We start from the raw sequence: 27886 nt of genomic DNA on the forward strand, positions 1-27886 counted from the left end.
AGGGATCAACCTAGGTTCAACAAAGAATGCAGGAGGGCATGCCAGGAGTAGCACCAGGCATATCTAAAAATGAGGTGTCAACCCAATGAAGTTACAAAACAAGACCAGCTACATGCCAAACAGCAGAAGCAACAACGGATACCCAGAGCTAAGTGAAATCACAACTAACAAATCAGTTCAAAGATCTGAAGTCCTACCAATTAAACAAATGGAGAAGGAGGCTCCACAAATATCCACAACCTTAAAGATGACAAACTCTAACACATCAGTGCAAAAGATTTGCAACAATCTTCATCTAGAAGTACTGAGTAGACGATTCACCTTGTCCTCTTCCAGAGATCTCAGGTATCACAGATGTTAGCCTTCGGCCCCATTAAACTCGGCAGTGTGGAAGCAGGCCATTGTGGGGAGATGGGTGTGGGTAGGATACGCTTCAGAGAGTCGGTGTGGATTTGTTGTGCTAAACCTTTTTATTGCAAAAATATACTTTATTCATAGAAAGAAATCTTTGGTACATGTACAGTTAATGGTGCCGTTCAGATCTATACTCTTTTTACTTACAGAGAACAAATTAAGTCTTTGATGTTCAACATTCTCTATATTTAGTCAACCTCTTGGCATTTAGCTGAGGCATCAGCAGGGTTCAATTACTGAATGGACCCCAATATTCTTCAGCAGAAGGACCCTACACAGTGGTCTTTCCCCACGGCGCCTTGGCGGCAGCTGCCCCAGGCTTCAGCGTGTCCCTCAGAACATAGCCGTGGACCTTGGAAAGTGCCAGTCTGCATCACTTGTTTGGGGTCAACTCCTTCAACTGGAAGACCAGCAAGTTTCAGGCAGTTCGAAGAGCGTCTTTCACCGAGTTGATGGTCCTCCAGACACAGTTGACTTGGTGTGAATCCCAGGGAACACACCGCACACCACGGCGTCCTGTGTCACAGAGGTGCTCCGGACAAACCTCTAAATGTCCTGTTTCCACACTGTAGGGATTCTATGATCTTTTTGTGCTCAACTGCTGTGGATCTTCAGTAAAGTGATGTGCTAAACCTTTTTATTGCAAAAATATACTTTATTCATAGAAAGAAATCTTTGGTACATGTACAGTTAATGGTGCCGTTCAGATCTACATCAACCTGCTGAGCACTAACCTGGTCCCCCTGAGCAGTTTATTTCAAATCTCATTCTCCCTGCCTTCAGATCCTCACCAAACGCTTTGACGGTTTCCAGAAACTTCTCGCCCTCACAGCCGGCCGTTTGTGAGACGCGGTCCGATTGGTCCGACCTCCACCCGCTGGAAGAGAGGCGGCCGGTGATTGGTCCGGGGCGCGGTTGCCGGGTGATGGTGGGCCTTGAACGGGGAGGCGGCAAGAAGGGCCTCGGCCGGGCACTGGGAGCGAGCTCCGGGGGGGTGAGTGAGTGAGTGAGTGAGTGACGGCCCCGGGGAGGGGCACAGAGACCGCGGGGCGGGTTGTAACTGTTCTCCCGCCTCCATTTCACCGGGGGCGGGGGTTTTTGTGAGAGATTCTCGGGGTCACGGTGAGGACGATTGAAACCTCCGTCTGGCGCTTTGTGGTTCTGAAGGGACTGTGGTTCTATCAGCATCAACTTCCACTTTGGTAAAAAGGCAGGCTTCTGAATTATTCTGAACTGTCTAATATTACTTGAAAGCTCTTTGAGGTTTTTAAAATCAATCTGTTTAGACTTGTTACCGAGATGTACAGCGTGGAAACAGACCCTTCGGTCCAACTGGTCCATGCTGACCAGGTATCCTAAATTAATCCAGTCCTATTTGCCAGCATTTGGCCCACATCCCTCTAAGCCCTTCTTGTTCATATACCCATACAGATGCCTTTTAAATGCTGTAACTTGACCAGCCTCTGCCAGCTCATTCCATAAATGTGCCACCCTTGGTGTGAAAATGTTGCCCCTTTTAAATCTTGCCCCTCTCACCCAAAACCTATACCATCTAGTTTTGGACTCCCCCAGCACCTGGAAAAGACCTTTTGTTATTATATGTAAACAAAAACAAACTGCTGGAAGATCTAAGCAGGTCTGGCAACATCTGTGGAGAGAAATCAGAATTAATGTTTCAGGTCCAGTGACTCTTCTGCAGAATCCTTTTGACCCAGAAGTATTAACTCTTGATTTCTCTCCATAGATGCTGCTGGAGCTGCTGAGATTTTCCAGCAATTTGTGTTCTATTTATGATTTTCAATAGACAATAGGTGCAGGAGTAGGCCATTCTGCCCTTTGAGCCAGCACCATCATTCATTATGATCATGGCTGATCATCCTCAATCAGTATCCTGTTCCTGCCTTATCCCCATAATCCTTGATTCCACTATCCTTAACAGCTCTATCCAACTCTTTCTTGAAAGTATCCAGAGGCTTGGCCTCCACAGACTTCTGGGGCAGAGCATTCCATACACCCACCACTCTCTGAATGAAGGGGTTTCTCCTCAACTCTGTTTTAAGTGGCTTACCCCTTATTTTTAAATTGTGTCCTCTTGTTCGGGACTCACAATCAGCAGAAACATGCTTCTTGCCTCCAGAGTGTCCAATCCTTTAATAATCTTATACGTCTCAATCCTCCGCCTTCTAAACTTAAGCGTATACAAGCCCAGTCGCTCCAATCTTTCAGCGTAAGATAGTCCCGCCATTCTGGGAATTGACCTACGCTGCACTCCCTCAATAGCCAGAATGTCTTTCCTCAAATTTGGAGACCAAAACTGTGCACAATATTCCAGGTGCAGTCTCACCAGGGCCCTGTACAGCTGCAGAAGGACCTTTTGCTTCTATACTCAATTCCTCTTGTTATGGAGGCCAGCATACTATTAGCTTTCTTCACTGCCTGCTGTACCTGCATTCTTGCTTTCATTGACTGATGGACAAGAACACCTAGATCTCATTGTACTACCCATTGTTTGTTTAGTCTAAAAAATTATTTCATGTTATTACACAACTCTGGAGCAGGTAGGACTTGAAGTGATGTCTTCTGTCTCAGAGATAGGGATGCCACCACTGCACCACAAGATCCCCAAACAATAGAGGGTTTGGTTGAAAATCTTGTGGAGCAAGGATTTCTTTCTCTCTCTGAAGGAGGGCAGTACAGTGGTTAGGAGAAAGAGCACTGCAGATGCTGGAGATCAGAATCAAAAAGTATGATGCTGGAAAAATGCAGCCAGTCAGGCAGCATCCAAGGAGCACGTGAGTCGACATTTCAAGCATGAGTTCTTCATCAGGAATGTCGGGTGGGGGTGCCTAAGGGGCTGAGAGATAAAATTGGAAGTGGGGGGGGGGGTGCAGGTGGCTAGAAATGTGATAGGTAGATGAAGGTGAGGGGTTGGTGATAATAGGTCAGAGTGGACGGTGGAATGGGTAGGTGGGAAAGAAGATAGGTAGTATAGTTCAAGAGGGCAGGGCCGAGTTGGAAGGTTGGATCTGGGATAAAGTGGAAGGAGGGGAGATGAGGAAACTGGTGAAATTGACATTGATTTCATGTGGTTGGAGGGCCCTAAGGGGGAAGATGACACATTCTTCCTTCAGGTGTTGGGTGGCTAGGCTTTTTTAGATTAGATTAGATTAGATTACTTACAGTGTGGAAACAGGCCCTTCGGCCCAACAAGTCCACACCGCCCCGCCGAAGCGTAACCCACCCATACCCCTACATCTACATCTACCCCTTACCTAACACTACGGGCAATTTAACATGGCCAATTCACCTGGAGTGTGGGAGGAAACCGGAGCACCCGGAGGAAACCCACGCAGACACGGGGAGAACGTGCAAACTCCACACAGTCAGTCGCCTGAGGCGGGAATTGAACCCGGGTCTCTGGCGCTGTGAGGCAACAGTGCTAACCACTGTGCCACCGTGCCGCCCACGGTGGTGGAGGAGGCCAAGGACTTGCATGTCCTTGGCAGATGGGGGGAAGGGGAGGTGTTGAAGTGTTTGCCCACGGGGGGGTAGGGTTGTTTGCGTGTATCCTGGAGATGTTCTCTGAATCAATCAGCAAGTTGGTGTCCCGTCTGCCCAATGTAAAGCTCACCACATCGAGAGCAATGGACACAGTAGGTAAGGTGTTTAGAGGTGCAGGATAATCTTTGCCAGATGTGGTTAGCACTGCTGCTTCACAGCGCCAAGGACCTGGGTTTGATTCCAGTCTTGGTGACTGTGTAAGTGTGCACATTCTCCCCATGTTGTTTTAAATTTCCACTGGGTGCTTCAGTTTGCTTCCCCAGTCCAAAGGTGTGCAGGTTAGGTGGATTAGCCTTGTTAAGTTGCCTCGCAGAGTCCAGGGATATTTAGGCAAGGTGGATTAGTCATGGTAAATATGGTGATATGGTGGGATGCTCTTCGAAGCATTGGTGTAGATTTGATGGACCAAATGGCCTCTTCCTGCACTGTAGGGATTCTATGATTTGTGGAAGTTTTTTTTACCATAAAGGTCTGTCGATGTTGGTTCATTAAGCATATTCAAGGCTGAGATAGACAATTACCTTAATGATTAGAAATTTGAGTGGCTATAGGGAAAATGCATGAAAGTGGAGTTGAGAATTATTGATTTGCTATGATCTTATTGAATGGCAGAGATGACTTGATGGGCTGAATGGTCTATTTCTGCTCCTATGCCTTATGGTCAGATGTGCCAAAGCGTAGCAATCCATCTGTTGACATTTTGATTATTAAACTAAAACAATATTTGCACCTTTTGTGACATTTTGGTTTCTGCATATACAAAATAAGGAAATTCAGACAATGTTTTACTGGTTTGAATTAATATTAATAGTTTATTGTATTTTCCTTCACATGTTTCCAAATTTAAGGCTGCCTCAAATAAGACAACACAAAAGCAAAAGTTATAAAAAGTGTTAATTTCAAATGTTACAACTTTTACAATTTTAAGTAATTCATGAACTGTAAGCATACGTCTCCACACATAAACAGTAAACTTTTTATTAACCGGCACAATGAGACCATGAGTGTACCAAATGATCAAATATTCTGGTTGATCATACACTAGGTAATAGAAATGTAATGCAGGCGGGTATACACGTTACTGTTATACTTTATTTACAGCATAATAAAAGTTTGCCTCAAACAAAGCCTACCAACAGAGAACCTTCAGACCCGTACCCTCAACTGACCAGTCGGATATCACGAAGATCACAATAAAGCAGTAAACTTGTGTATTTCAGGCATATAGCTTTTGCCAGATAAAACAAAGTTTTCTGTAATTGTATATTTTTGGGTATGCAAAGGGGTTGATTGATAACTTCCGCAATGAGTTTAGTTAATGTGAACGTCGAACAACTCGATGAAAATCACAAAGATCATATGTGGGCTGCTGATCAATTTGCACATTGATAATGGTCATGTTTTGTTGGGATTCTGTGTTTTACCAATGTGTGTTATTCAGGAAAACTGAGTGTTGTGGGGAGGAGGAAGAGAAATAGCAAATTCCATAAATTTCCTAAATTTCTATAATTTGGAAGTTTTGACATATTTTAACATTTGTGAAGATGCTTTGAAGCTGGGAAAGCGTTGAAATTAGTCATGAAATTGGAACAGTAAAGGTTTGGTGCAGATATTTACAAGATGATCAAGAAAATGTACCAGTGTGTGGTTTCCCAAAATCAGTACTACTCTTGAACTACCCTGAAAAAATGATGGTTGTCATTCGATTAGATTCCCTACAGTGTGGAAACAGGCCCTTCGGCCCAATAAGTCCACACCGACCCTCCAAAGAGTAACCCACCCAGACCAGTTTCCCTCTGACTAATGCACCTAAAACTATGGGCAATTTAGCATAGCCAATTTACCTGACCTGCACATCTTTGGATTGTGGGAGGAAACTGGAGCATCCGGAGGAAACCCATGCAGACACTGGGAGAATATGCAAACTCACACAGACAGTCACCCAAAGCTGGAATCAAACCTGGGTCCCTGGCACTGAGACAGCAGTGCTAACCATTGAGCCACTGTACTGCCCATTTGATAATGTAAGTTGTTGTTAATAAATGATTTAATCGATTTTTTGATTTTCCACATTTTATGTTGGTAGGGTCACTTTGATCAAAAAGTAGACAAGACCTCATCTTCATGCCAATGATGGCCGAATGATCAGCATTCTCTTCTCATGCTATCTAAAAGATGAAATATTTTTTGTGGCTGGAAAATGGATGAACCACTGTCACATATCTTTGTTCTAGACCCAGTAATATCATTACTCTCCCGCTCTGACTAGTCATGCTGGCATGACCCTCAGACTTGAATAGTTATTGCTGACCACTTAGCTATTCACTATTCATCTGTCTGGTCCACATAAAGCTCTATTAAGTCTTGCGGTTGTTTCCTAAAACTGCCCACTCTTCTAGGATTTTTCCTGTTATGCAAAGATAACTTTTGGTATCTTTTATCCACTGCAAACTGCCTTAAACACTGATTCCTCTGCTCACATTTCTAAGAAAAGAATAAATGTCAACTTCTTTGTCATTAAACAGCACTCTCCCTTCCTCTCGCCAACCTGGCCAACCATCCTGTGGTGTTCTGCCCAGCCATATCTCATTGTTCTCTAGTTTCTCTTTTGGTTCCTATCAAGCTTGTCTTGTCCATGAAACGTGCCTCTGCCCTCCTTGAGCCTTTTCTAACTAAACCGTTGATGCTAGAAATCTGAAACAAACATTGCAAGAGAAACTCAGTAAGTCTGACAGCATTTGTGGAGGGAGAAACAGAGTTAATGTTTTGCGATTCTCCAGCTTTCTGTCTTTGTTTCCCACTAAACTGTTGGCTGCTCATCTTCCTTTTTAGCTCCCATGTTAGCTGATGGTGTTCAGTGCTCTCTCCTCAGTTTCTGTGCCTCTGACCTTCAAAACTATTATCACACCACTCTTTAAAAATCCAAGCTTTAATCTTTTTGTCATCCCTTGTGCTAACTGACAGTCCCAGTTAAGCAACCAGCATTTTGATGTTAACATTCTACAGCTTATTTTAAAATTCCTCTATGGGCTTACCGATCTTTATCTCTGTGAACTCCTCTAGCCCTACATTGCTGTGGATTACGTGGACTCCTCCTATTCTAGCCTCTTGTACATCCTTTTAGACGTTTGTTGTGATTTTATGCACTTTGGGAGGCTTGTGGAACCAGTGGGCACTATTATTGGTAAAAACAATGACTGCAGATGCTGAAAACCAAATACTGGATTAGTGGTGCTGGAAGAGCACAGCAGTTCAGGTAGCATCCAATGAGCAGCGAAATCGACGTTTCGGGCAAAAGCCCTTCATCAGGAATAAAGGCAGTGAGCCTGAAGCATGGAGAGATAAGCTAGAGGAGGGTGGGGGTGGGGAGAGAGTAGCATAGAGTACAATGGGTGAGTGGGGGAGGAGATGAAAGTGATAGGTCAAGGAGGAGAGGGTGGAGTGGATAGGTGGAAAAGAAGATAGGCAGGTCGGACAAGTCAAGGAGGCAGTAACTGAGCTGGAAGTTTGAAACTAGGATGAGGTGGGGGAAGGGGAAATGAGGAAGCTGTTGAAGTCCACATTGATGCCCTGGGGTTGAAGTGTTCCGAGGCGGAAGATGAGGCGTTCTTCCTCCAGGCGTCTGGTGGTGAGGGAGCGGCGGTGAAGGAGGCCCAGGACCTCCATGTCCTCGGCAGAGTGGGAGGGGGAGTTGAAATGTATGTACTCTTCCCAATTAAGTCATAACATTTCTCCTGACTTGATAACTTCAGAGATTGTATTTAGGATATTTTGGGCATTCTACCTTGAATACATTGAATGTTGGAGAACAGCATCACAATATTTCCAGAACTGCAGAGCTGAACATACTTTAAAGCAGAAAATTAGAAGGCTTGAACGTATAATACTAGTTTTAAAAAGTTAGAATATGAATTTCCTGCTGCAGATGAAATTACAGCTCCAGTGCAAGTAGGAATTTGAGGCATGATTCTGCCATGACCTCTCCTGTGTGACTGATATGTTTGGTTAAAGGCCAGTGCTGAGAGTTCATTCGCTTGTGTAGCTCAAACTGTATAGAATGCAATCTACCAGGTAAGTACAGCTAACTGAACTATGTACTTATTCCAATTGCATATATCTGTTCATAAACTTAAAATAGTGTGGTTTCAAAAGGGAATTGTCTGATTGATTGATTAACTTCTGAGTTGAGTTAGAGAAATTCAGTATCTCTCCTCTACTGTTTGCCTGTGTAAATGGTTCTTTTTGTAAATAGATTAGCCTGTTTCCAAAGAAAATCTAACATTATTGATATTGTTTCTTTCAAATTGATGTGATATATATTCGAATACTAAGACCGTGAAGTGTGTTACACAGGCTAATGCAGTCTGGCATAACTGTGCAAACATAGACTGGTGTAACTGGCTTTTTATGATGTAAACGAGACTTGATTTTAAGAGACACTAATCTGAAAGAGTAGGGTAATGTTTGCAGTTTTCTATTGTGGCAATATGAACCTACAAGTATAAAAAGGATACTGATTTTTCCTTAGGATATTTTCCAACCTTGCTCTAAATTTTTTGGCCTTTGTCTTAAGAGAGATCTTACAGAGCAGACAGTGATATAGAATAAAAACCAAAAGAACTGCAGATGCTGTAAATCTGAAACAAAAGCAGAAGTTGCTGGAAAAGCTCAGCAGGTCTGGCAGCATCTGTGAGTAATGTTTCAGGTCTGGTGAGGAAGGATCACTGGGCATGAAATGTTAACTCTGATTTCTCTTCACAGATGCTGCCAGACCTGCTGAACTTTTCCAGCAACTTCCATTTTGTTTGTGTGGGAGATAGTGAGATGTCTAGTAGGTGGGTGGAGAAAGAGTGTGTGTGTGTGTCTATGTGTGCATGCATTTGCACAGTGTTGGAAGAATGAGTTGGTGACATGGGAATGCAGTGGTTGTTGGGCTAGAGAAGATGAGAGATGCTGAGGAGCAAGAGCATAAAGTGATTTAAATTTAAAGTACTGGGGTCTGGGTACGTCAGTGATGGGTGAACAAGCTAGAACAAGAACGGAGCAAGTTCTGTTTATTGAGCCACCTGCATAGTCCTGAGTCATAGCAACACAGGAGCAGGAGTAGACTATTTGAATCTGAGCCTGTTCCGTCGTTTAACTAAAGTCATGGCTGATTTGATTCTAGTCTCAGTTCCACTTTCCTGTTTGCACCCCATACTCTTGACTCTGATATCCAACAAAAATCTACTTAACCCAAACTTGAATCAGTTGAAAAACCCAGCCAACACTTCTTAAGAGAATTCAACATTCTAAGGGGATAATAGATAAAGGGAGCAAGTCAAATAGTCAAGGCAGACAAGACCTTGGCAGAGAACGAAGTAAGACTGATAAATTGCATTTTCTTCAATGCAGAAGGCATGAAAAGTAAGGGCATGGTTGGGAACATGGGACTGGGATATAATAGCTATTCAGAAACGTGGCTCGGGGATGGACAGGACTGGCAGCTTAATATTCTGGGATATTGATGCTATAGAAAGGATAGAAAGGAAGAAAAGAGAGGCGGAGGAATGGTGTTTTTGGTTAGGGATAACACTACAGCTATACTTAGGGAGGATATTCCTGGGATATAGTTTCAGTGAAGTTAGATGTGTGGAACTGAGAAATAAGAAAAGGATGATCACATTGTTGGAATTGTTTTATAGATTGCCCAGTAGTCAGTGGGAAATTGAGGAGCAAATAAGTAAGGAAATCTCTGTAAATATGGTAGGGGATTGTAACTTTCCAAATACAGACTGGGACTGTCATAGTGTTAAGGACTTGGGGACAAATTTAAGTGTGTACAGGAAAACTTTCTTATTCAATATGTGGATTTACATTCTAGAGATGTAGCAATACTTGACCTTCTGTTGGAAAATAAGGAGGGTAAGTGTCAGTGGTGGAGCACTTTGAGGCAAGTGATCACAATTCTATTAGTTTTAAAATAGTTATGGAAAAGGATAGAACTAATCAAAAAGTTAAGGTCCCAAGTTGGAGTAAGGCAAATTTTGATGGTATTATTACAAGAACTTTGAAAAATTGATTTGGGAAGGCTTTTTGCCTCCATAGCAGTTGGGAAGTAGGAGGCCTTTAAAAATGAGAATAACAACAGTTCAGAGACCGTATGTTCCTGTGAGTGTGAAGGGCAAGGCTGGTAGGTGTACGGAATACTGAATGACTAGAGAAATTGGCTCAGGAAGAGGGTGGTGTGTTATGGAATGAACTGCCAGAGGAACTGGTGGAGGCTGGTACATTTAAAAGAACCTGGATGGGTATATGAATAGGAAGTACTTAGAGAGATATGGGCCAAGTTCTGGCAAATGGGACGAGATTAATTTAGGATATCTGGTCAGATGGATGAGTTGACCAAAGGGTCTGTTTTTGTGCTGTACATCTCTATGACGCTATAAAAAGGGGGATATATCAGATATATGGGATCGGGTGAATCCCAAGAGAAGTATGAGTGGTAGAAGTATACTCGAGGGGAATCAGGAAGGCAAAAAGGGGACTGGGATAGTTTTGGCAAATAGAGTTAAGGAGAATCTAAAGAGGTTCTACAAGTATATTAAGGGCAAAAGAGTAACTAGGGAAAAAATAGGGTCCCTTAAAGATCAACTATATGTCTATATGTGGAACCACAGGAGATCGGTGAGATACTAAACAAATATTTCACATCTCTGTTTACTTTAGAGAAGGACACAGAAGCTAGGAAATTTGGGAAAATAGACAGTGATGTCTTGAAAAGAGTTTATATTACATAAGAGGAGGCATTTACGATTTTGGAGAAGAATTGTAGCTCTGGTTGTGGATCAGGTTGTAAGTTTGCTCACTGAGCTGGTAGATTTGTTCTCAGACATTTCATCACCATGCTTGGTAACATCATCAGTAAACCTCTGATGAAGCATTGGTGTTTTGTCTGGCCTGCTATTTATGTGTCTTGGTCTGTTGTGGTGGGTGATATCACTTCATCTGTTTCTGAGAGTTTGGTAAATGGGGTCCAAATTGATATGTTTGTTAATGCCAGGCCTCTAGGAATTCCTATGCATGACTTTGTTTAGCCTTTCCCAGGATGGACGTATTGTCCCAGTTGAACTGGTATCCCTCTTCCTCTGTATGAATGGATAACAGTGATAGTTGGTCATATCTTTTGTTGGCCAGTTGGTGATCACATATCCTACCTGTTTATCCAATGTGATGTTCGTTGCAGTCCTTGCAAGGTATTTTGTATATGACATTCGTTCAGCTGGTTGTTGGTATGGGGCCCTTTAAATTCATCAGGGGCTGTTTCAGTGTGGGAAGGAAAGCCCTGGAAGGACTCAGGTTTGTGGGCTACCATGATGCCTAGGGGCTGGAGTAGTCCGGTCGTCATATCCAAGATGTCTTTGATATACAGCCAGAACTCCAATAACAAATGTATTGACTTGGACCCCATGTACCAATCTCTCAGAAAAAGAACCGGAAGTGAACCGGAAATTTTGTGACAAAAAACTCTGTACACTAACGCAAGTGACCATGAATGGACAAGAACACTAGAACGTGCCATCACCATTAAACAACGGCAGACCAAGACAAAGAAATGACGAGACCTACTAGAAAAACTGACCAACCTCTCACACAGCAATAATACAGAACTCAGAGACTTGGATAAAGAACCTGTCTGACTGACCACTCACAGACACAGAAAAACCCATCCTAGTATGAGGGATGAACTTCAACCACTGGGACATGGACAAAAAGGACTTCTGAGCAGCACTGGAATCTACCCTGAAAGACAACGGATTTACGGAAGAAACTCAGCAGGCCACCACACAGACAGTAGCACCAACACTAAGCATAAAGAAAGAATGGATCACCCTTGACACTGGGAAGGAAAGCCCTGGAAGGACTCAGAAAAGACAGAAATGCTGTAATCCTACCGGCAGACAAAGTACTCATGACCGTCATCCTGAACAGAACAATACATTGACAAAGCAAACACACTACTCGCAGATACTGATACCTGCCAACAGGTGGTAATGGACCTGACTACACAGCTAGAAAACCACATCACAGCTCTCCTGAGGAAACTATACAAAGCAAGTGAAATTAACAAGACAGACTTCCAAAGATTGAAATCTGAAAGATCCAACACCCCTTTTCTACAAAGGTACCTAAATAAGGGGCCCATAATCTCACTTCCTGGTACACAGGCATACAGACTAGCAAAGGAACTGCAACGCAAACCAAAACGCCTCGTAGAAGACTCAACCCAATCCATCCACTCCACCCAGCAATTCCTTAACATCATCAAAGTCACCAAAAGTAGAGGACGACAAAGTCCTGAAAGTCCTATTCACATCAATAAACATTTTATCCTGGCCAAAGAAACACTAGCCTCACTGCTAGACGAACCAAGGAAACAAACACCAGACAGCATCAACTCCATCAGCAAGGACCGCATCTTCAAACTAGTAGACCTCTATCTCACAACCCACTTCAACTTCCATGACCAGATCTACAAACAAATCAACGGGATGCCTAGAGGGTGTTTAGCAAGAAGCAGTTATGCACAGGTTAGAACAAACAGCCCTTCCCATGATCTGGCCCAAGCTTTGGGTCCTCTGTGGATGACACCTTTGTCATCACAAAACACAACAAATTAGAAGAAACCCACAAATAACATTCTTACCGGTATAAAGCTCACCAAAGAGGAAGAGAACAACAACAGACTGTCTTACCTAGATGTCACAGTAGAATGAAAAGCTAATGGAGAGCTGCAGGCTAGCGTCTACAGGAAAGCCACACACATGGACCAAATACTCAACTATTGGAGCAATCGTCCCAACACACACAAATGGAGCTACATCAGGATATTATTTAAACGAGCCACAACACAGGAACAGCAAGAAGCGGAGGAAAAACTAATAGACATATTCAGGAACAACGGGTACCCGAAAAGTGCAGTCCATAGATTCCTGCACAACAGACCTAAACAGGAAGACACAACGTACCCAGAGACTTGAGCCACCCTGCCGTATGTCAAAGACATCTCTGAGACGACAACCAGACTACTCCGGCCCCTAGGCACCATGGTAGCACACAAATCAACCAACATACTGAAAGAGTGTGTCTCACTAACTTGATTCAGTTTTTTGAAAAGGTGATAAGATTGGTGAAGGCAGAGTGGCAGATATTGTCCACATGGACTGCAGCAAACATATTGCCCACAGTTCCACCTTGCAGACTGATTAGTATGATTAAATCATATGGGACCCAATGCAAGCTAGGCAGTTGGATACAAAATTGGCTTGAAGGTAGAAAACCGAGAATGGTGGTAGAGGGTTGTGTTTCAGACTCTGCCTGTGACCAGCAGAATGCCACAAGGATTGGTGTTGGTTCCATTGCTTTTCGTCATTTATATGCATGATTTGGATTTGAATATAGACTATATGGTTAGTAAGTTTGCCGATGTTGCCAAAATAGGTGGTGTGGTGGACCTCGGAGAAGATTATCTCCGATTACAACGTGACCTTGATTAGATCAGCCAATGGGTCAAGGAATGGCAGATGGAGTTTTATTTAGATAAATGAGAGGTTTTACATTTTGGTAAGGCAAACCAGGGCAGGAGTTAAACAGTTAATACTAGGACCTTGGTGAGTGTTGCTGAACAAAGAGACCTAGGGGTGCAGGTGCACAGTTTTTGGAAGTGGACTTGTAGGTATGCTGGGTGGTGAAGAAGGCATTAAGCATGCTTGCCTTCATTGGTTGTTGCATTGAATATAGGAGTTGAGATGTCATGTTGCTGTGTAGGGAAATGGTGAGGCCACTTTTAGAATGCTGCATACAATTCTGGTCATTCTTCTATAGAAAAGATTGCTGCACCCTCTCCAGTTTGACAAAGGTTTACAAGAATGTTGCTAGGACTGGAAGTTTGTTATTGGGGAGATTGAATAGGCTGAGGCTTTTTTTACCTGAAGAGTCGCAGGCTGAGAAGTGACCTTTTATAGAGGGTTATAAAATCACAACGCCATGGATAGGGTGAATATCTAAGGTTTTTTCCTAAAGTTGGGGTGTCCAAAATTAGAGAGGAAAGATTTTAACAAGGGCCTGCGGGGTAACGTTTTCACGCACAGGATGGTGTGTGAATGGTGCAATTATAACAATTGAAAGGCATCTGGATGCAAATATGGGGAAATGCTGGTAAATGAGGCTAAGGCATATTGGGATATATGGTCAGCGCAGATGAGTTGGACTGAAGGGTTTCCGTACTGTATGAGCCTATAACACTCTCAAAGAGGAAAAAAAATTATCTTCCTCACTATCGTACTCTTAAGAATATGTCCCTTGGTTTCATTCTCTTCCATCAGAGGAAACATCATCTGGTTATTCATCTTATCCATTCATATTTGCCATAATTTTAATAAGATCACCCTTTTATTCTTCTAAATTTCAATGGGTACAGACCTAAACTCTTAAATCTGTCTTCAAAATTTAACCTTTCATTCCAGGAATGAGCTGTGTGAACCTTCCGTGTATTACTTTTAAAGTAGGTTTCTTTTCCAAATAAGGAGATGAAGAGTATACATACTTCAAATATCACCTCGCCCTGCTACAATAGAACATCCTATTTTTGTATTCCATTCCCCTTGCAATTATCAACAATATTCCATTTACCTTCTTAATTACTTTGTGAACCTGCAGACTAACATTTTTGTGATTCATGTACCTGGACATCAGATCCCTCTGTACCACTGTGCTCTGTAGTCTTTCCATTTAAATCATATATGGCTTTTCTATTCTTCCTTATTCTCCTGCCAAAGTGTTCATAAAACATCGGAGCAGTTTAGGCCAGTCTGCTCCGCCATTTGATTGTGGCTAATATGTCTCTCAACCTTATTCTTCTGCCTCCTGCCCATAACTTTTGATACCCTTGCTATCTCTGTCTTAAATGTACTTAATGACTTGGACTCCATAGTCTTCTGCGGCTATAAGTTCCACAGATTCATCACCCTCTCGCTGTAAACATGCCACCTTCCCTCAGTTCTAAAGAATTATCCCTTCACTCTGAGGCTGTGCCCAAAGGTCAGAGTCTTTCCCTCTAATGGAAACATCTTCTCCACGTCCACTCTATCCAGAGCTCTAAGTATTCTGTAAATCTCAATGAGATCCCCTCTCATCCTTCTAATTCCAAGTACATCCCAGAGTCCTCAATTGCTCCTTCTATGACAAGCCATTCATCCCTGGGATTATTCTTAAAAACCTTCTCTGGATCCCACCAAAGCCAGTATATCTTTTCTTAGATATGGGGCTCACAATATTCCAGATGCAGTCTGACCAGAGCCTTGTATAGCATCAACAGTACATCTCTGCTCTTGTATTCTATCACTCTCAAATTGAATGCTAATATTACATTTGCTTTTCTAACTGCCAATTGAACCTGCATGTTAACCTTCAGAAATTTCTGAACTAAGTCCTTTTGTACTTCAGAATTCTGACACCTTTCTCCATTTAGAAAATAGTCTAGGCCTTCATTCATCTTATCAAAGTTCATAACCTAGCCTGTCCAGGTCATTCCCACCTCCTTGGTACTACCTGTCCCTCCACCTATCTTTTGTGTTATCTGTATTCTAGCCCCAGTGCCCTCAATTTCTACATCAAGATTGTTAACACATGATTTGAATAGTTGTGGTCGCAACACTGATCCTTCCAGAACTCCACTAGTAACTGGCTGCTATCCTGGAAAAAAGACCCCTTTGTCCCCACAGCCGGCTTTTGCCAGTCAACCAATTCACTATCCTTGCTGATACCTTGCCCCTAACACCATAAGCTCTTATTTAGCAGCCTCCTATGCGACACCTTGTCAGAGGCCTTCTGAAAATCCAAATAGATCATATCCACTGGCTCTTTTTTGTCTGACTTGCTTGTTGCCACCTCAAAGAATTTCAGCAGATTTGTTAGGCATGATCTCCCCTTGACAAAGCCATGCTGATTCAAATGTTTACATTTATCCACGTTGTACTCTATTTGCCAAATATTTACCCATTCACTCAACTTTTGTCCATATCCCTATGCAAACTTTACTTCCTCTTGACAACTGTGTGTATACGTACAGTTATGTATCTCGTTATATATCTCTTCATCTGACTCTTCAAAATTTAATCACTGTGACTGCATTGCCTGAAGCTGGCTTGAATTATTTGCTTGGGAATGCAAAGTAATCCAAAGGGTTCACATTGCTACATCTCTTTTTAAATATTTCTAAAACTTGTGTGACCAATACTTCTCAGATTTAAGTAGTTGATGATCTTTATTTGAAAATAATTGGCTGCCATGTATATGATAGAAAAAAGTATTATCTTTGTTAGAAACTAGCTTTGTTCCTCTGTCAAGGCTTTCAGGTAACCATGACATTTGAAATGTTTCATACTGAGTTAATCTTCAGATTTTTAAAAATTGATTTTGCCACATCATGTGGGCGGCACGGTGGCACAGTGCTTAGCACTGCTGCCTCACAGCGCCAGAGATCCGGGTTCAATTCCTGCCTCAGGCAACTGTCTGTGTGGAGTTTGCACATTCTCCCCGTGTCTGTGTGGGTTTCCTCCAGGTGCTCCAGTTACCTCCCACAGTCCAAAAATGTGCAGGTTCGGTGAATTGGTCATGCTAAATTGCCCATAGTGTTAGGTGATGGGGCAAATGCAGGGGAATGGGTCTGAGTGGGTTGCTCTTCAGAGGGTCGGTGTGAACTTGTTGGGCCGAAGGGCCTGTTTCCACACAGTAAGTAATCTAATCATATATCTGACTGGAAGTTGGCAGTATACGTCCTTGTTTTGACTCTGCTGTTTCTGTGGCGTAGATTGGGATCTGATTGGAAAGAGGAAATAACCTTCATTAGACAAGAGATGTCTGATTTGAAAGTTTGATTTTTAGGTTTTACTATACTGCATTCTGTGAACATGGATTATTTGCTTGTTGTTTGTTAACAAAGTATGACTTCAGATGAAAAAGCAACAACATGTGTTTTAACCATTTTGATTTGATCCAGAATAGCAAATTTATTATGTCTACTGTAGTGTTGATCATATATTTGAGTAACTACATTGATTCTGCTCCTATCTTTATGAAATTTAATTATTACTGTGCTTTTAAAAGCTTAATATACTTTTGGTATGTTATGTGCTGATTATCTATTCTGCGATGACTGCATGACTACATAAAACTCAAGATTATTTATTTTGTTTTGCAGAATTCTTTGATGCTGTCCCTATAAGTTAACCACATTTGATCAGTATGACATTCAAGTTGGTGTTGTTAAGGCATGGTGAAGGTGCGTGGAATAAAGAAAACCGATTTTGCAGTTGGGTTGATCAAAGGTTGACTCCCAATGGTATAAAAGAAGCTCAAACCTGTGGAAAGGTCCTAAAAGAAGCCGGATTTGAATTTGATCTTGTGTTTACCTCTATTTTGAGCCGATCCATAGAAACTTCATGGCTAGTTCTGCAGGAGATGGAGCAAGAATGGGTGCAAACTGAGAGCTCTTGGCGACTTAATGAGCGCCACTATGGGGCATTAATTGGTCTTAATCGGGCAGAGTTGGCCTCAATTCATGGAGAAGAGAAAGTTAAGCTTTGGAGAAGAAGTTATGATATCACTCCACCTCCTATTGATGAATCTCATTCGCACTTCCACGAAATTTACAATGATCGAAGATACAATTATTGTGATGTTGCAAAAGAAAAACTACCGAAAGCTGAGAGTTTGAAGGAGGTTCTTGATAGACTGCTGCCATATTGGTATGATGTAATTGTGCCAGAAATAAAAAAAGGGAAATGCATTCTAATATCAGCGCATGGAAACAGTGCCAGGGCTCTTCTTAAACATCTAGAAGGTAAACTAATATATCTATAGAATTTTAAAAATTTCCTTGCATTATGGTTTAAAAGTTGTTATAACGTGTTGTGTTTTGCCATGAAATGTTGAAATAGACAGTTAAATTCTTGACCTCCATTTCCACTAAGTCTTTTTTATTTAGTAGGTTTACAGATTACAGAATTAAATGGATTACAGAAAGAATAAAAACATGTGGTGCTGGAAAAGCGCAACCAGTCAGTCAGCATCTGAGGAGCAGGAGACTTTTCGAGCATTAGTTCTTCATCAGGAATGTGGGGGTGGGTGTGGTAAGGGGGATGAAAGATAAATGGGAGGGAGATGGGGTTGGGGGAAGGTAGCTGAGAATGCAATAGGTAGGTAAAGGGTGATAGGGTGGAACGGATAGGTGGGAAGGAAGATGAACAGGTAGGACAGTTCAAGAGGTTGGTGTCAAGTTGGAGGGTTGGATCTGAGATAAGGTGAGGGGAGTTGAGGAAAATGGTGAAATCAACATTGATCCCATGCGGTTGGAGGCGGATGATGAGGTGTTCTTTCTCTAGGCATCAGATGGCTAGAATTTGGCAGTGGAAGAGGCCCAGGACTTGCGTGTCCTTGGCAGAGTGGGAAGGGGAGTTGAAGTGTTCGGCCACAGGGCGGTAGGGTTTTTTTGTGTGTGTCCCAGACATGTTCTCTGAAATGTTCGCAAGTTAGCATCCTGTATCCCCAGTGTAGAGAAGACTACTTTGAGAGCAATGGACACAGTAGGTGATGTATGGAGATTTCAGGAGAATCTGTCCGATGTGGAAGGATAGTTTGGGACCTTGGATGAGGTGAGGGGGGAGATGTGGACACAGGTTTTATACTTCTTGCAGTGGCAGGGGAAGGCGTCAGGAGTAGCGGGTGGGTTGGTGGGAGGGTGTGGACCTAACAAGGGAGTCACGGAGGGAATGGTCTCTGCGGAATGTGGAAAGGGGTGGGGAGGGAAGTATATCTCTGGCGGTGGGGTCTGTTTGTAGGTGGCAGAAATGGCAGAGGATTATTTGTTGTATCCAGAGGTTGGTGGGGTAGAAGGTTTCTCTTCTTGTTGCGATTTGGAGGGGTGGGGGTTCAAGGGCGGAGGTGCAGGAAATGGAGGCGATGCATTAGAGGGTATTGTTGACCACATGGGAGGGGAAATTGCAGTCCTTGAAAAAGGAGGCTTATAACCTTACAGAAAGAGTAGTTGGGGTGCTCTTTCACAGTAGCTGTCTGGGACACAGAGGAGTACAGGGGAAGGATAAAGCAGTGGATTAGATAGGTCATTAATTTTGCTGAGCAATTTGGGGAAATTCTGTGTCCATGAAAAAGCCAATAAAGCTATAAAATAAATCATGTAGCAATATCCTCGACAATTGTTTAGAGGTTTTAATGTATTGATTTTTATCACAGTTGTGCAGACACCCTTATGTTGGTTCAGTTCCCTAAATAGGTTTTGATAGTACTGTTGTTGCTGGAGATCTCCCTATGTCCACAACAACTTGGCTTCTGTAACTCAGAAATGCCCAAATTATCTTCAGTGGAGGAAAAAGAACACAAGTAGTTGACTGGAAACAAATGATGGCTGAAAATGCTTTCAAGAATTAACTTTAAGCATTTGATTGGCACAACGTTCTCTTTTCCTTTTTATTTATTGGCAAATTCTCTGGCACAGACTGAGGTTTGCTTGCTATCTTTTAAAGTTTACCCAGTGGAATTTCTCCCATTTTAAATGAGCAGTGCCTGCTATCATAATTATAATTATACCTATCATACTTGCTGGGACTGTTCTCTAGAAAGAGAGGTTTGAAGGATATCCTGTAGATCTCCTCAAGATTATGATTAGGCTTGATTGATAGACCTGTTTTCCACTTTTGAATATCAACTCCACAGTCATATTTTAAAGTAGTCCCTCGTAAATCCAAATAAGGAAGTCAGAAGAAATTTTATTTTTAAATTCAGAATAGTTAGCATATTGGACTGTCATTAGGAATGCTTGAGCTTTGCAGAAGGTGCATTTAAGGGGAAGCTGGATGAATATGAGAGAAAAAAGAAAGAATATTATGCTGATAACATTAGAAAATGAGGGGTTTTCCTTTTTGTTATTCATTAGTGGGATGTGGGTGTCACTGGCTGGCCAGCATTTTATTGCCCATCCCTAGTTGCCATTGAGAAGGTGGTGGTGTACTGCTTTCTTGAATTGCTGCAGTCTATCTGCTATGGGTTGACTCACAATGCCATTAGGGAGGGAATTCCAGGATTTTGACCCTGCAACAGTGGAGGATCAGTGATATATATCCAAGTCAGGATGGTGAGTGACTTGGAGGGGAACTTTAAGGTTGTGGTGTTCCCATGTATCTGGTGTCCTTGTCCTTCTAGATGGAAATGTTCGCAGATTTAGAAGGTGCTGTCTGAGGATCTTTGGTGAATTTCTGAACACATCTTGTAGATAATACACACTGCTGCTGAGTGTTAGTCTTGGAGGAATTGGATGCTTGTGAATGTTATGCCAATCAAGAGGGCTGCTGTATCCTGGATGGCGTAAAGCTTCTTGAGTGTTGTTGGGCTGCTGTTATCCAGGCAAATCAGGAGTGTTCCATCACATTCCTGACTTGTGCCTTGTAGATGGCAGACAGGCTTTGACCAGTCAGGAAGTGAGTTACTCACCACAGTATTCCTAGCTTTTGACATGCTCTTGTAGCCACTATTTATGTGGTGAGTCCAGTTGAGTTTCTGGTCAATGGTAACCCTCAGGATGTTGATAGCGAAGGATTCAATGATGGTAACAATGTTGAATGCTAAGGGGCAGTGGTTAGATTGTTTTTTATTTGTGATGGTCACAGCCTAGCGTTTGTGTGGCGTGAACATTACTTGCCACTTGTCAGCCCAAGCCTGGATATTGTTCAGATCTTGTTGCTTTGAAATTGGACTACTTCAGTATCTGAGGAATTGCGAATCATGCTGAACATTGTGCAATCATTGGCAAACATCCCCACTTCTAACCTTACGATAGAGAAGGTAATTGATGAAGCAGCTGAAGATTGTTGGGTAGAGGACACTACACTGAGGAACCCCTCCAGAGATGTCCTAGAGCTGAGCTGACTGACCTCCAAAAACCACGATCATCTTCCTATGTGAGAGGTATGACTCCAACCGTCACCCCTGATGTCCATTAATTCCAATTTTGCTAGGGCGCTTGATGTCACACAGTCCTTGACATCTAACCTGTATTCGACAATCACGCTCACCTCACCCCTGGAATTCAGAGCTTTTAACCATGTTTGGACCAAGGCTGTAATGAGATAGAGCTGAGTGGCTCTGGTGGAACTCGAACTGGGTGTCACTGATCAGGTTATTGCTGAGTTGCTTGAAAACACTTTTGATTACACCTTCCATCACTTTACTGATGATCGGGAGTAGACTGATGAGTGGGAATTGGCTGGATTGGACTTGTTCTGCTTTTTATATACAGGACATACTTGGCCAGTTTTCCATATTACCAGTTTTGTAACTGTACCAGAACAGCTTGGCTAGGGGAGTGACATGTTCTAGGGTACGTCTCAGTACTATTGCTGGAATAGTGTCTGGGCCCTTTGGCTTTGCAGCATCCAGTGTCTCTAACTGTTTCTTGATATCGTGTGGGAGGAAAGAAGCTCAACAAAACAAATCAAGTAGAAATATTACCAGTTCACAGTAATGAAAATCAAAATACAAATTGTGCTCCTCTCCCAATTTTTTTCCTGTTCAATACCAGAACACAATCCCACAGTTGCCAGTATCACCCATGTGGTCTTTGATTAGGTACAAGTCCCACAGCCTGTTGTAAGTTGGTCAGTCATCAGGTAAAAGGCTTAGTCTAGTTCTGCCAGTGCTGAACACGTACATTCCACTGGTGTCACTGAATCTATTTCTGATTTTTCTTTTCCCTCTCTGGTTTGGGGACATAAAGCAGCTGCAGTACCATTGCAGTGCTGAAGGCCAATATTTATCATGTCCAGCTTTGTATTGCATCATTTATTTTCTGGTTTATAAAGGCTGTCTGGTTTGTTGGAATCCTTATCTTAAAATGTGTTTTTCTAACCTCTAATCTGTTAAAAGTATACATTGTACAAAGGATATGCCATAGTGCTTGTGTTACAGATAGATTGAAATGAACTTTGTGACATTTAGAAATGGAAGAACATCCGAGGCCATATTTGCAACTACTTGCTTTATTAATAGGTTGCAGTTTGCAGGAGTACTGGAGGACTGCAATTAACCTGTTGGTATGAGATAATCCCATAAATCTAATCCTCCATTCAATCAGGATAGACTGTAGGACATTTTTTCATAGAAAATAAGCTTTTTTTTAAATAGAATTCTTTAAATTGTATAATTTGTTAAAACCTTAAGCTGATTGTCCATAGTGCCACTTTGGCAGCACTGTCCCCTCTTTTTAGTCGTAAAGTTGTAGGCCAATGCTTCAAAATGAATGTGACCTTATACTGTACTTCTGTCCAGAATATCAAGTTAGTCATTAAACTAAAAGCTGGTTTTCCTGTTCCGGTGGATCTGAAGAAACAAATTGCATGGCAAAGTTTAAGCACTGGACTTACCTGAATCTTGCTAAATTTATTGCACAACCACTGACACTTGAAAGCAGATAATAGGGCGTATCTACTGATTAATTTCTGATCTGATTTGCACATGTTGGTCACTACATTTGTTTAAATAACTTCAAATTCTTGACTTGGTAGAAATAATAGTTTGGAGCATCTTGAGAATATTATGAAACACTATAAATATTTTAAAAAATTTTTCTCAATGAACAACAGAATACAATTTGTTACATTCCAAACAGCTTATTAAATATATAGTGTCTAGACAAAACATTGCATGAGTTAGAGCAAAAATAGGAATGAAATATCTATTTTTGATATCAGCCATTCGTACAGTTTGTTTTAATACGTACTTGTTAAACTGACAACGTAGCATTATACTAAAACATACAGTATGGCACCTTTTTTTTTAGTACTGACAAATTTGCAGTGCATTTCCAAATCTTTAGTCTTTTACTGTTCTTGCAAACTGGTGCTGACCTAACTAACAACATTGATTGGTGCCCTATCTACCGCCATAAACATGCACATTCTCTCCCAACAATGCTTGCCAAATGCAAAATGCACTGTAGCAACTCACCTTGAGTTCTTCAAAAACACCTTCTAAACCCATGACTCTTGCTACCTATTTAAGAGCAGCAGATATATGGGAGCACTACCACCTGCAAATTCTACTCCAAGCCCTGAACCATCCTGTTTTATAAATTTATTACCATTCCTTCACTGCAACTAGGCCCAAATCCTGAAACTCCCTTCCTGATCATTTTCGTATCCAACGTTGGATGGACTGCAGCAGTTCTGAAGGGAAATTGGGAGTAAGTAACAAATGCTGGCCTAGTTAGCAACTTCCACGTCCCATGAAAGACTGAAACATTTTTATCAGGTATTGGAAGAAATGAAAAGACGTGAGTATTGAACACAGCAAATGTTGACACATTCAGCTTCAGAAACAACATTAAGCTGACCATAAGTAATGAAGCAAGTTGGATCAATCTGGCAGTATCCCCAACAGTGGAGACAGCAGTGTAAAATGTTGTAGCTCCATGTCAAATGATAATGCCAGAGCCTATTATTTTATCCATGAATGGGACAGAATCTGCAACAAGCATTCTCCAGTTGGCAGAAAGTATCTCATCAAGCACATTAGCAGTACATTTCACAGAGGAAAACACCAGCATATAGCCATCCATCCTAAGAAGTTCAAAGAAATGGCATACTGGATATTACATTGAGCATGGGTGAGCAGTAGCAGTGGTAAATGAAAGAGGAAGAGGAAATATTTCACCAAAGGCAGATATAAGTCCCTTCAATAGATGTGGAAGTCAGGGATTGCATAAATTTTGTAAGTTATACTTTTTGGGAATTAAGCAACATGCAGCAATAAATTTGAAGTACTTGATGATTTAGATGTGTGGAAATTATGCAGTGTTAGGAACACATGTTTATGGATTTTGAGGAATTGGAATAGGGAATTGCTTGGATATTACTGGTTGAAGAGGAATTTGTCCTGTGATTTCTTGGAAATGAGAAGTTAAAAGGAGAAGCATCACTATCTCCCTCTCTCAGTTGGTGAGAGAATAATCCTTAAAACAAAACTGGCTAGGAAGTTCTTTATTCTATAGTGAAGCAGTCTGAAAGAAAAACTGACAAAATTTCAAATATCAAAATTTCTGTTTCCTATTCACATCCAAAGTCTGGTTTTAAGACTTTGTCATCCTGCAACTATCAACAATTAAATGTCATCAGAGGAACTGTGAAATGTCAACCCATTCTAGCTTATGAATTTGAGCTCTTGGCCTACAAGATTGCTTTTGTTTTTTCTTTTGCCTTTTTTTTTCAAATCCGTAATACTGTTGTAGAGCTCTCGTTTTGTATGTGTGAAATTAGAGGAATATACTTCATTGGTTGCATTGTTTCCTTAGTCTCTTGTTTAAAGAATAAGTTTGATTTTAATGAAAAATTATTATTGAGTTTATTGAAGCAACCTTGCTAAAGTCTCTTCGAGATAACCGTATTAAAGTGAAATAAACTGACCATTTTGGTGATTAAATAAGACTTTTACATGTTTGGTATAGTTTATGAATAATGGGTCTTGATTAACAGCATTTCTTCCACTAGAGTTGTAACATCATACACCCTTATACATGCACTTGTTTAAGACATAATGATAGTGTAGTTCTTGAAATACTTCGTGTTTTCTGGAGGGCTCTTGCTGCATACTCTGTCCCACCCTTGAGAGAAAAATAAGAACTGACTTCAAACCTGACCTTTGATATTCTGCCAACTCAACCACACGTTCTGTTAACTCAAATCACTTCTTCTGAAGAAATCATATCGCACTTGAAATGTTAACTTTGTTTCTCTCTCCCACAAATGCTGCCAAACCTATTGAGTTTCTCCAGAATTTTGTTTTTATTTCAGATTTCTAGCATCCACAGTGTTTTGTTTTTATTTCTTTGCATCTCCTCTCATTTTTTGGCATTTACCTGCAAACCATGTGCTGTGATCACTGTGACCCTCTTCAAGCCAAATAGTTTTTTAAACTTATTGTATTAAAATTTACTCAATTTAAGCCCTTCAAAATTTTGAGGACCTCCATCTCTCTGCTTAATAGCAGGCTTTCCTCGCTATTATTCTGTATATGTCCGCTGCACCCCCTCCAAGTCCTTTACATCTATCCAGGTGTTGCTTAGAATTTGACACAATGGTAGAAGCTCCCTCTCCTGAAAAGTGGGTGAGGAAAGTGGTGGGAAGGGACTATAATTGAGTGGTTGGGATTGAGAAGTTATCCATTGCTTTCCTGTCACAGGAAACTAAGTGAGAAGGCCAAAGCTTAACCATCCCAACCCACCATCAATTGAGGCACTTAAAAGCCTCATCCCACCTACCATGTGCTGCAATATTATAGTTCCAGTGGAATTAGAGAGTCGACCTGCCCAACTGGTAAACCAGCCTGGACTGACCGTCAGTTTGAAGTTGGAGTAGTGGGGTAAGGGGAAAGAGGGTGTTCCTTCAGTCTGCATAATTTGCATAAGATCACAGAACTGAACCCAATGCAGGGGGAAGGGTGCTAAGTGACAATCCTGTCTGCCTTTGCTTCCAACTTTCTTGCATACCTCCGCACAACCTCCAACCCCAAAAAATCTTCCCTACCCCAAACACCACCTACTTTTCTTGCAGTGATCCTCTATCCTAGGTTTCAGTGAAGTGGTGTTTTAGTATTGGACATGACCTCTGCATGGATCTGTAGAGCTTTGGAATGATGAATCTTTGATAGGCCAGCAACTCTTTTATTTTGCAGGACTGCCTGCTGCCAAATTGTAATTCCAGCAGAGATTCCTCCCAAACCCATTCAACTACTTGATTAAAGAAAGATTTGGCAGGCTTTCTAACCTTGAGCTGCAAGATATCTCCAAGAAACACTCTTTCTCAGTCCAAAACTGGGAAATCCTGTTGATATTTATTGCAGCTGAGGCCTAAGCAGTGAATGATCAAGGGTTGGCATAACATATTTCATTTGCACGCTCTGAAGGCTGGGGATCCAGTATATTGAGATTTTATCAGCTATTATAATGTACAAGACTTTTGAGATTTCTCAAGCCTCACCGATCTTCTTTAAAGTGGTCAGTGTCAACTGGTGCTCAGTCATAGCACTCTCGTCTCTGAGTCAGAGTTTGTGGAATTGAGACCCACCTCAGGACTTCGAAGCTGAAATATATAAGCTGACATTCCAGCGAAGTTCTGAGATTGTACTGTGCTGCTTGTAGCCACATCTTACAAATTAGACTTTATCAGAGACAGAAGAATTACCCAATCATTATTTGTGGGATTTTTCTGTGTGCAAATTGGATGCCTTGTTTCCTACATTACAACAGTAACTGCATTTCAGAGATGTACTTCATTGCTTGTAAAGTGGTTTGAGCCTTCTGGTGCTCATGTAAGATGATAATGTAAATGCTGGTCCTTCTCTTTAAAATTGTACTGCTTGTATTGTCTATCTTAGCCTTGCTTCAAACATTCATCACTTTACATTTCATAAATTCACAGAACTAATACAGCACAGAAATAGTCCATTCCACCTATCATGTCCATGTTAGCTCTCTGCAAGAGCAACTTGCTTGCTAGTTCCCTGTAATGTGATAATTTCAGATAATTATCCAATGCTCTTTTGAAGGCTTAGATTGAACCTCAAACACTGTCAAGCAGAGCATTTCAGATCCCAACCGCTTGTTGCATGAAAGAGAAATTGTCATGTCACCATTACTTATTTTGCTAAACTGCTTAAATTGGTGTCTTCTGATTCTTGACGCTACTGTTGATGGGAATAAAATGTTTCCTTATCTATTCTGATCTGAAATGATCAAAACCTTCATTTCTCCAAGGAGAACAGTCTCAGCTTCTCCAGTCTGTTCACATTGGTCATGTTCCACATCCCTGAACCATTTTCCTAAATCTTTCCTGTATCCTCAAATAATGCCTTCACGTCATTCTACAATATTCAAGGTGGGGTTGGACCAATGGTCTTGCACAGATTAACCATACCTCCTTGTTTTTCTATCATATGCTCTTCCTTATAAAACCCATGATCCCATAAACCTTGCCTGCCACTATTCTTAATTTAGAAGAAACTACTGCAGATGTTGGAATCTTACTGTAAACATCAAATGCTGAAGATCACAATGGATCAGACCACATCCATGGAGAGAGAGCAAGCTAACATTTCAAGTCTAGGTGACTCTTCAGAGCTGAGTTGAAGTGTGGCAGGGACAGCGGTGGGGGAGGGTGTGGCTGGTGAGTTGCTGGTGGAGAAAAGATGCTGATAGTTCAGATTAAGTCATTGGAATGTGAGAGTGGCAGAACAATGGTGTCTCTCCTGCCAGAATTGAAAGGCCAGACACTGGGATAATGGAAGGGGGGAAAGGACATGATAAGCTAAAAAGAAATGGTTCACAATTTGAAGGTATTGAACTCTAATATTAGGTCTCAAAGGCTGTAAAATGTCTAGTGTGAAGATGAGATGTTGTTCATCAGTTTGCGCTGTGATTCATTAGAGCACTGCAGCATGCTGAGGACAAACATGTGGGCGTGCAAGCAGGATGCTGTGTTAAAATGACCGGCTATAGGAATGTTGGGGTTGTGCTTGCATTCAGACCACAGGTGTTTCGCAAAGTGGTCACCCTGTCTGGGTTTAGTTTCTCCAATGCAGAATAGTCATGTTGGTTGCAGCAAATACAATACCACAAGATTGGAGAAGGTAGAGGTGCTTCACCTGGAAAGACTGTTCAGGCCCATGGATGGTGAGTAGGGAGGAGGTGAAGGGGCAGGTCTTGTACCTTCTGCAGTTACATGGGAATGTGCCATGGAGAGGGTGGTTGTGGAATGGACTAGGGTGTCCTGGAGGGAACAATCTCTATGAAATACAGACGGGGGAGTGA

At 41.8% G+C, this 27886-nt stretch overlaps 1 protein-coding gene across 3 annotated transcripts in view; it reads left to right on the forward strand.

Moving 5' to 3' along the window:
• The first annotated feature begins 1314 nt into the window (after window positions 1-1314).
• The window catches only part of bpgm (2,3-bisphosphoglycerate mutase), a 36331-nt gene continuing 9759 nt past the window's right edge, over window positions 1315-27886 (forward strand). Inside the window, exons 1-2 of one of the 3 annotated variants that reach the window (XM_072562162.1) lie at window positions 1315-1408; window positions 17216-17857. In XM_072562162.1, the coding sequence (XP_072418263.1) occupies window positions 17260-17857 (598 nt within the window). In that variant the 5' untranslated portion in view covers window positions 1315-1408; window positions 17216-17259. The other 2 variants (XM_072562163.1, XM_072562161.1) reach the window with 2 other exon arrangements.

Source organism: Chiloscyllium punctatum, chromosome 44 (assembly GCF_047496795.1).
Source record: "Chiloscyllium punctatum isolate Juve2018m chromosome 44, sChiPun1.3, whole genome shotgun sequence".
NCBI lineage: Eukaryota > Metazoa > Chordata > Chondrichthyes > Orectolobiformes > Hemiscylliidae > Chiloscyllium > Chiloscyllium punctatum.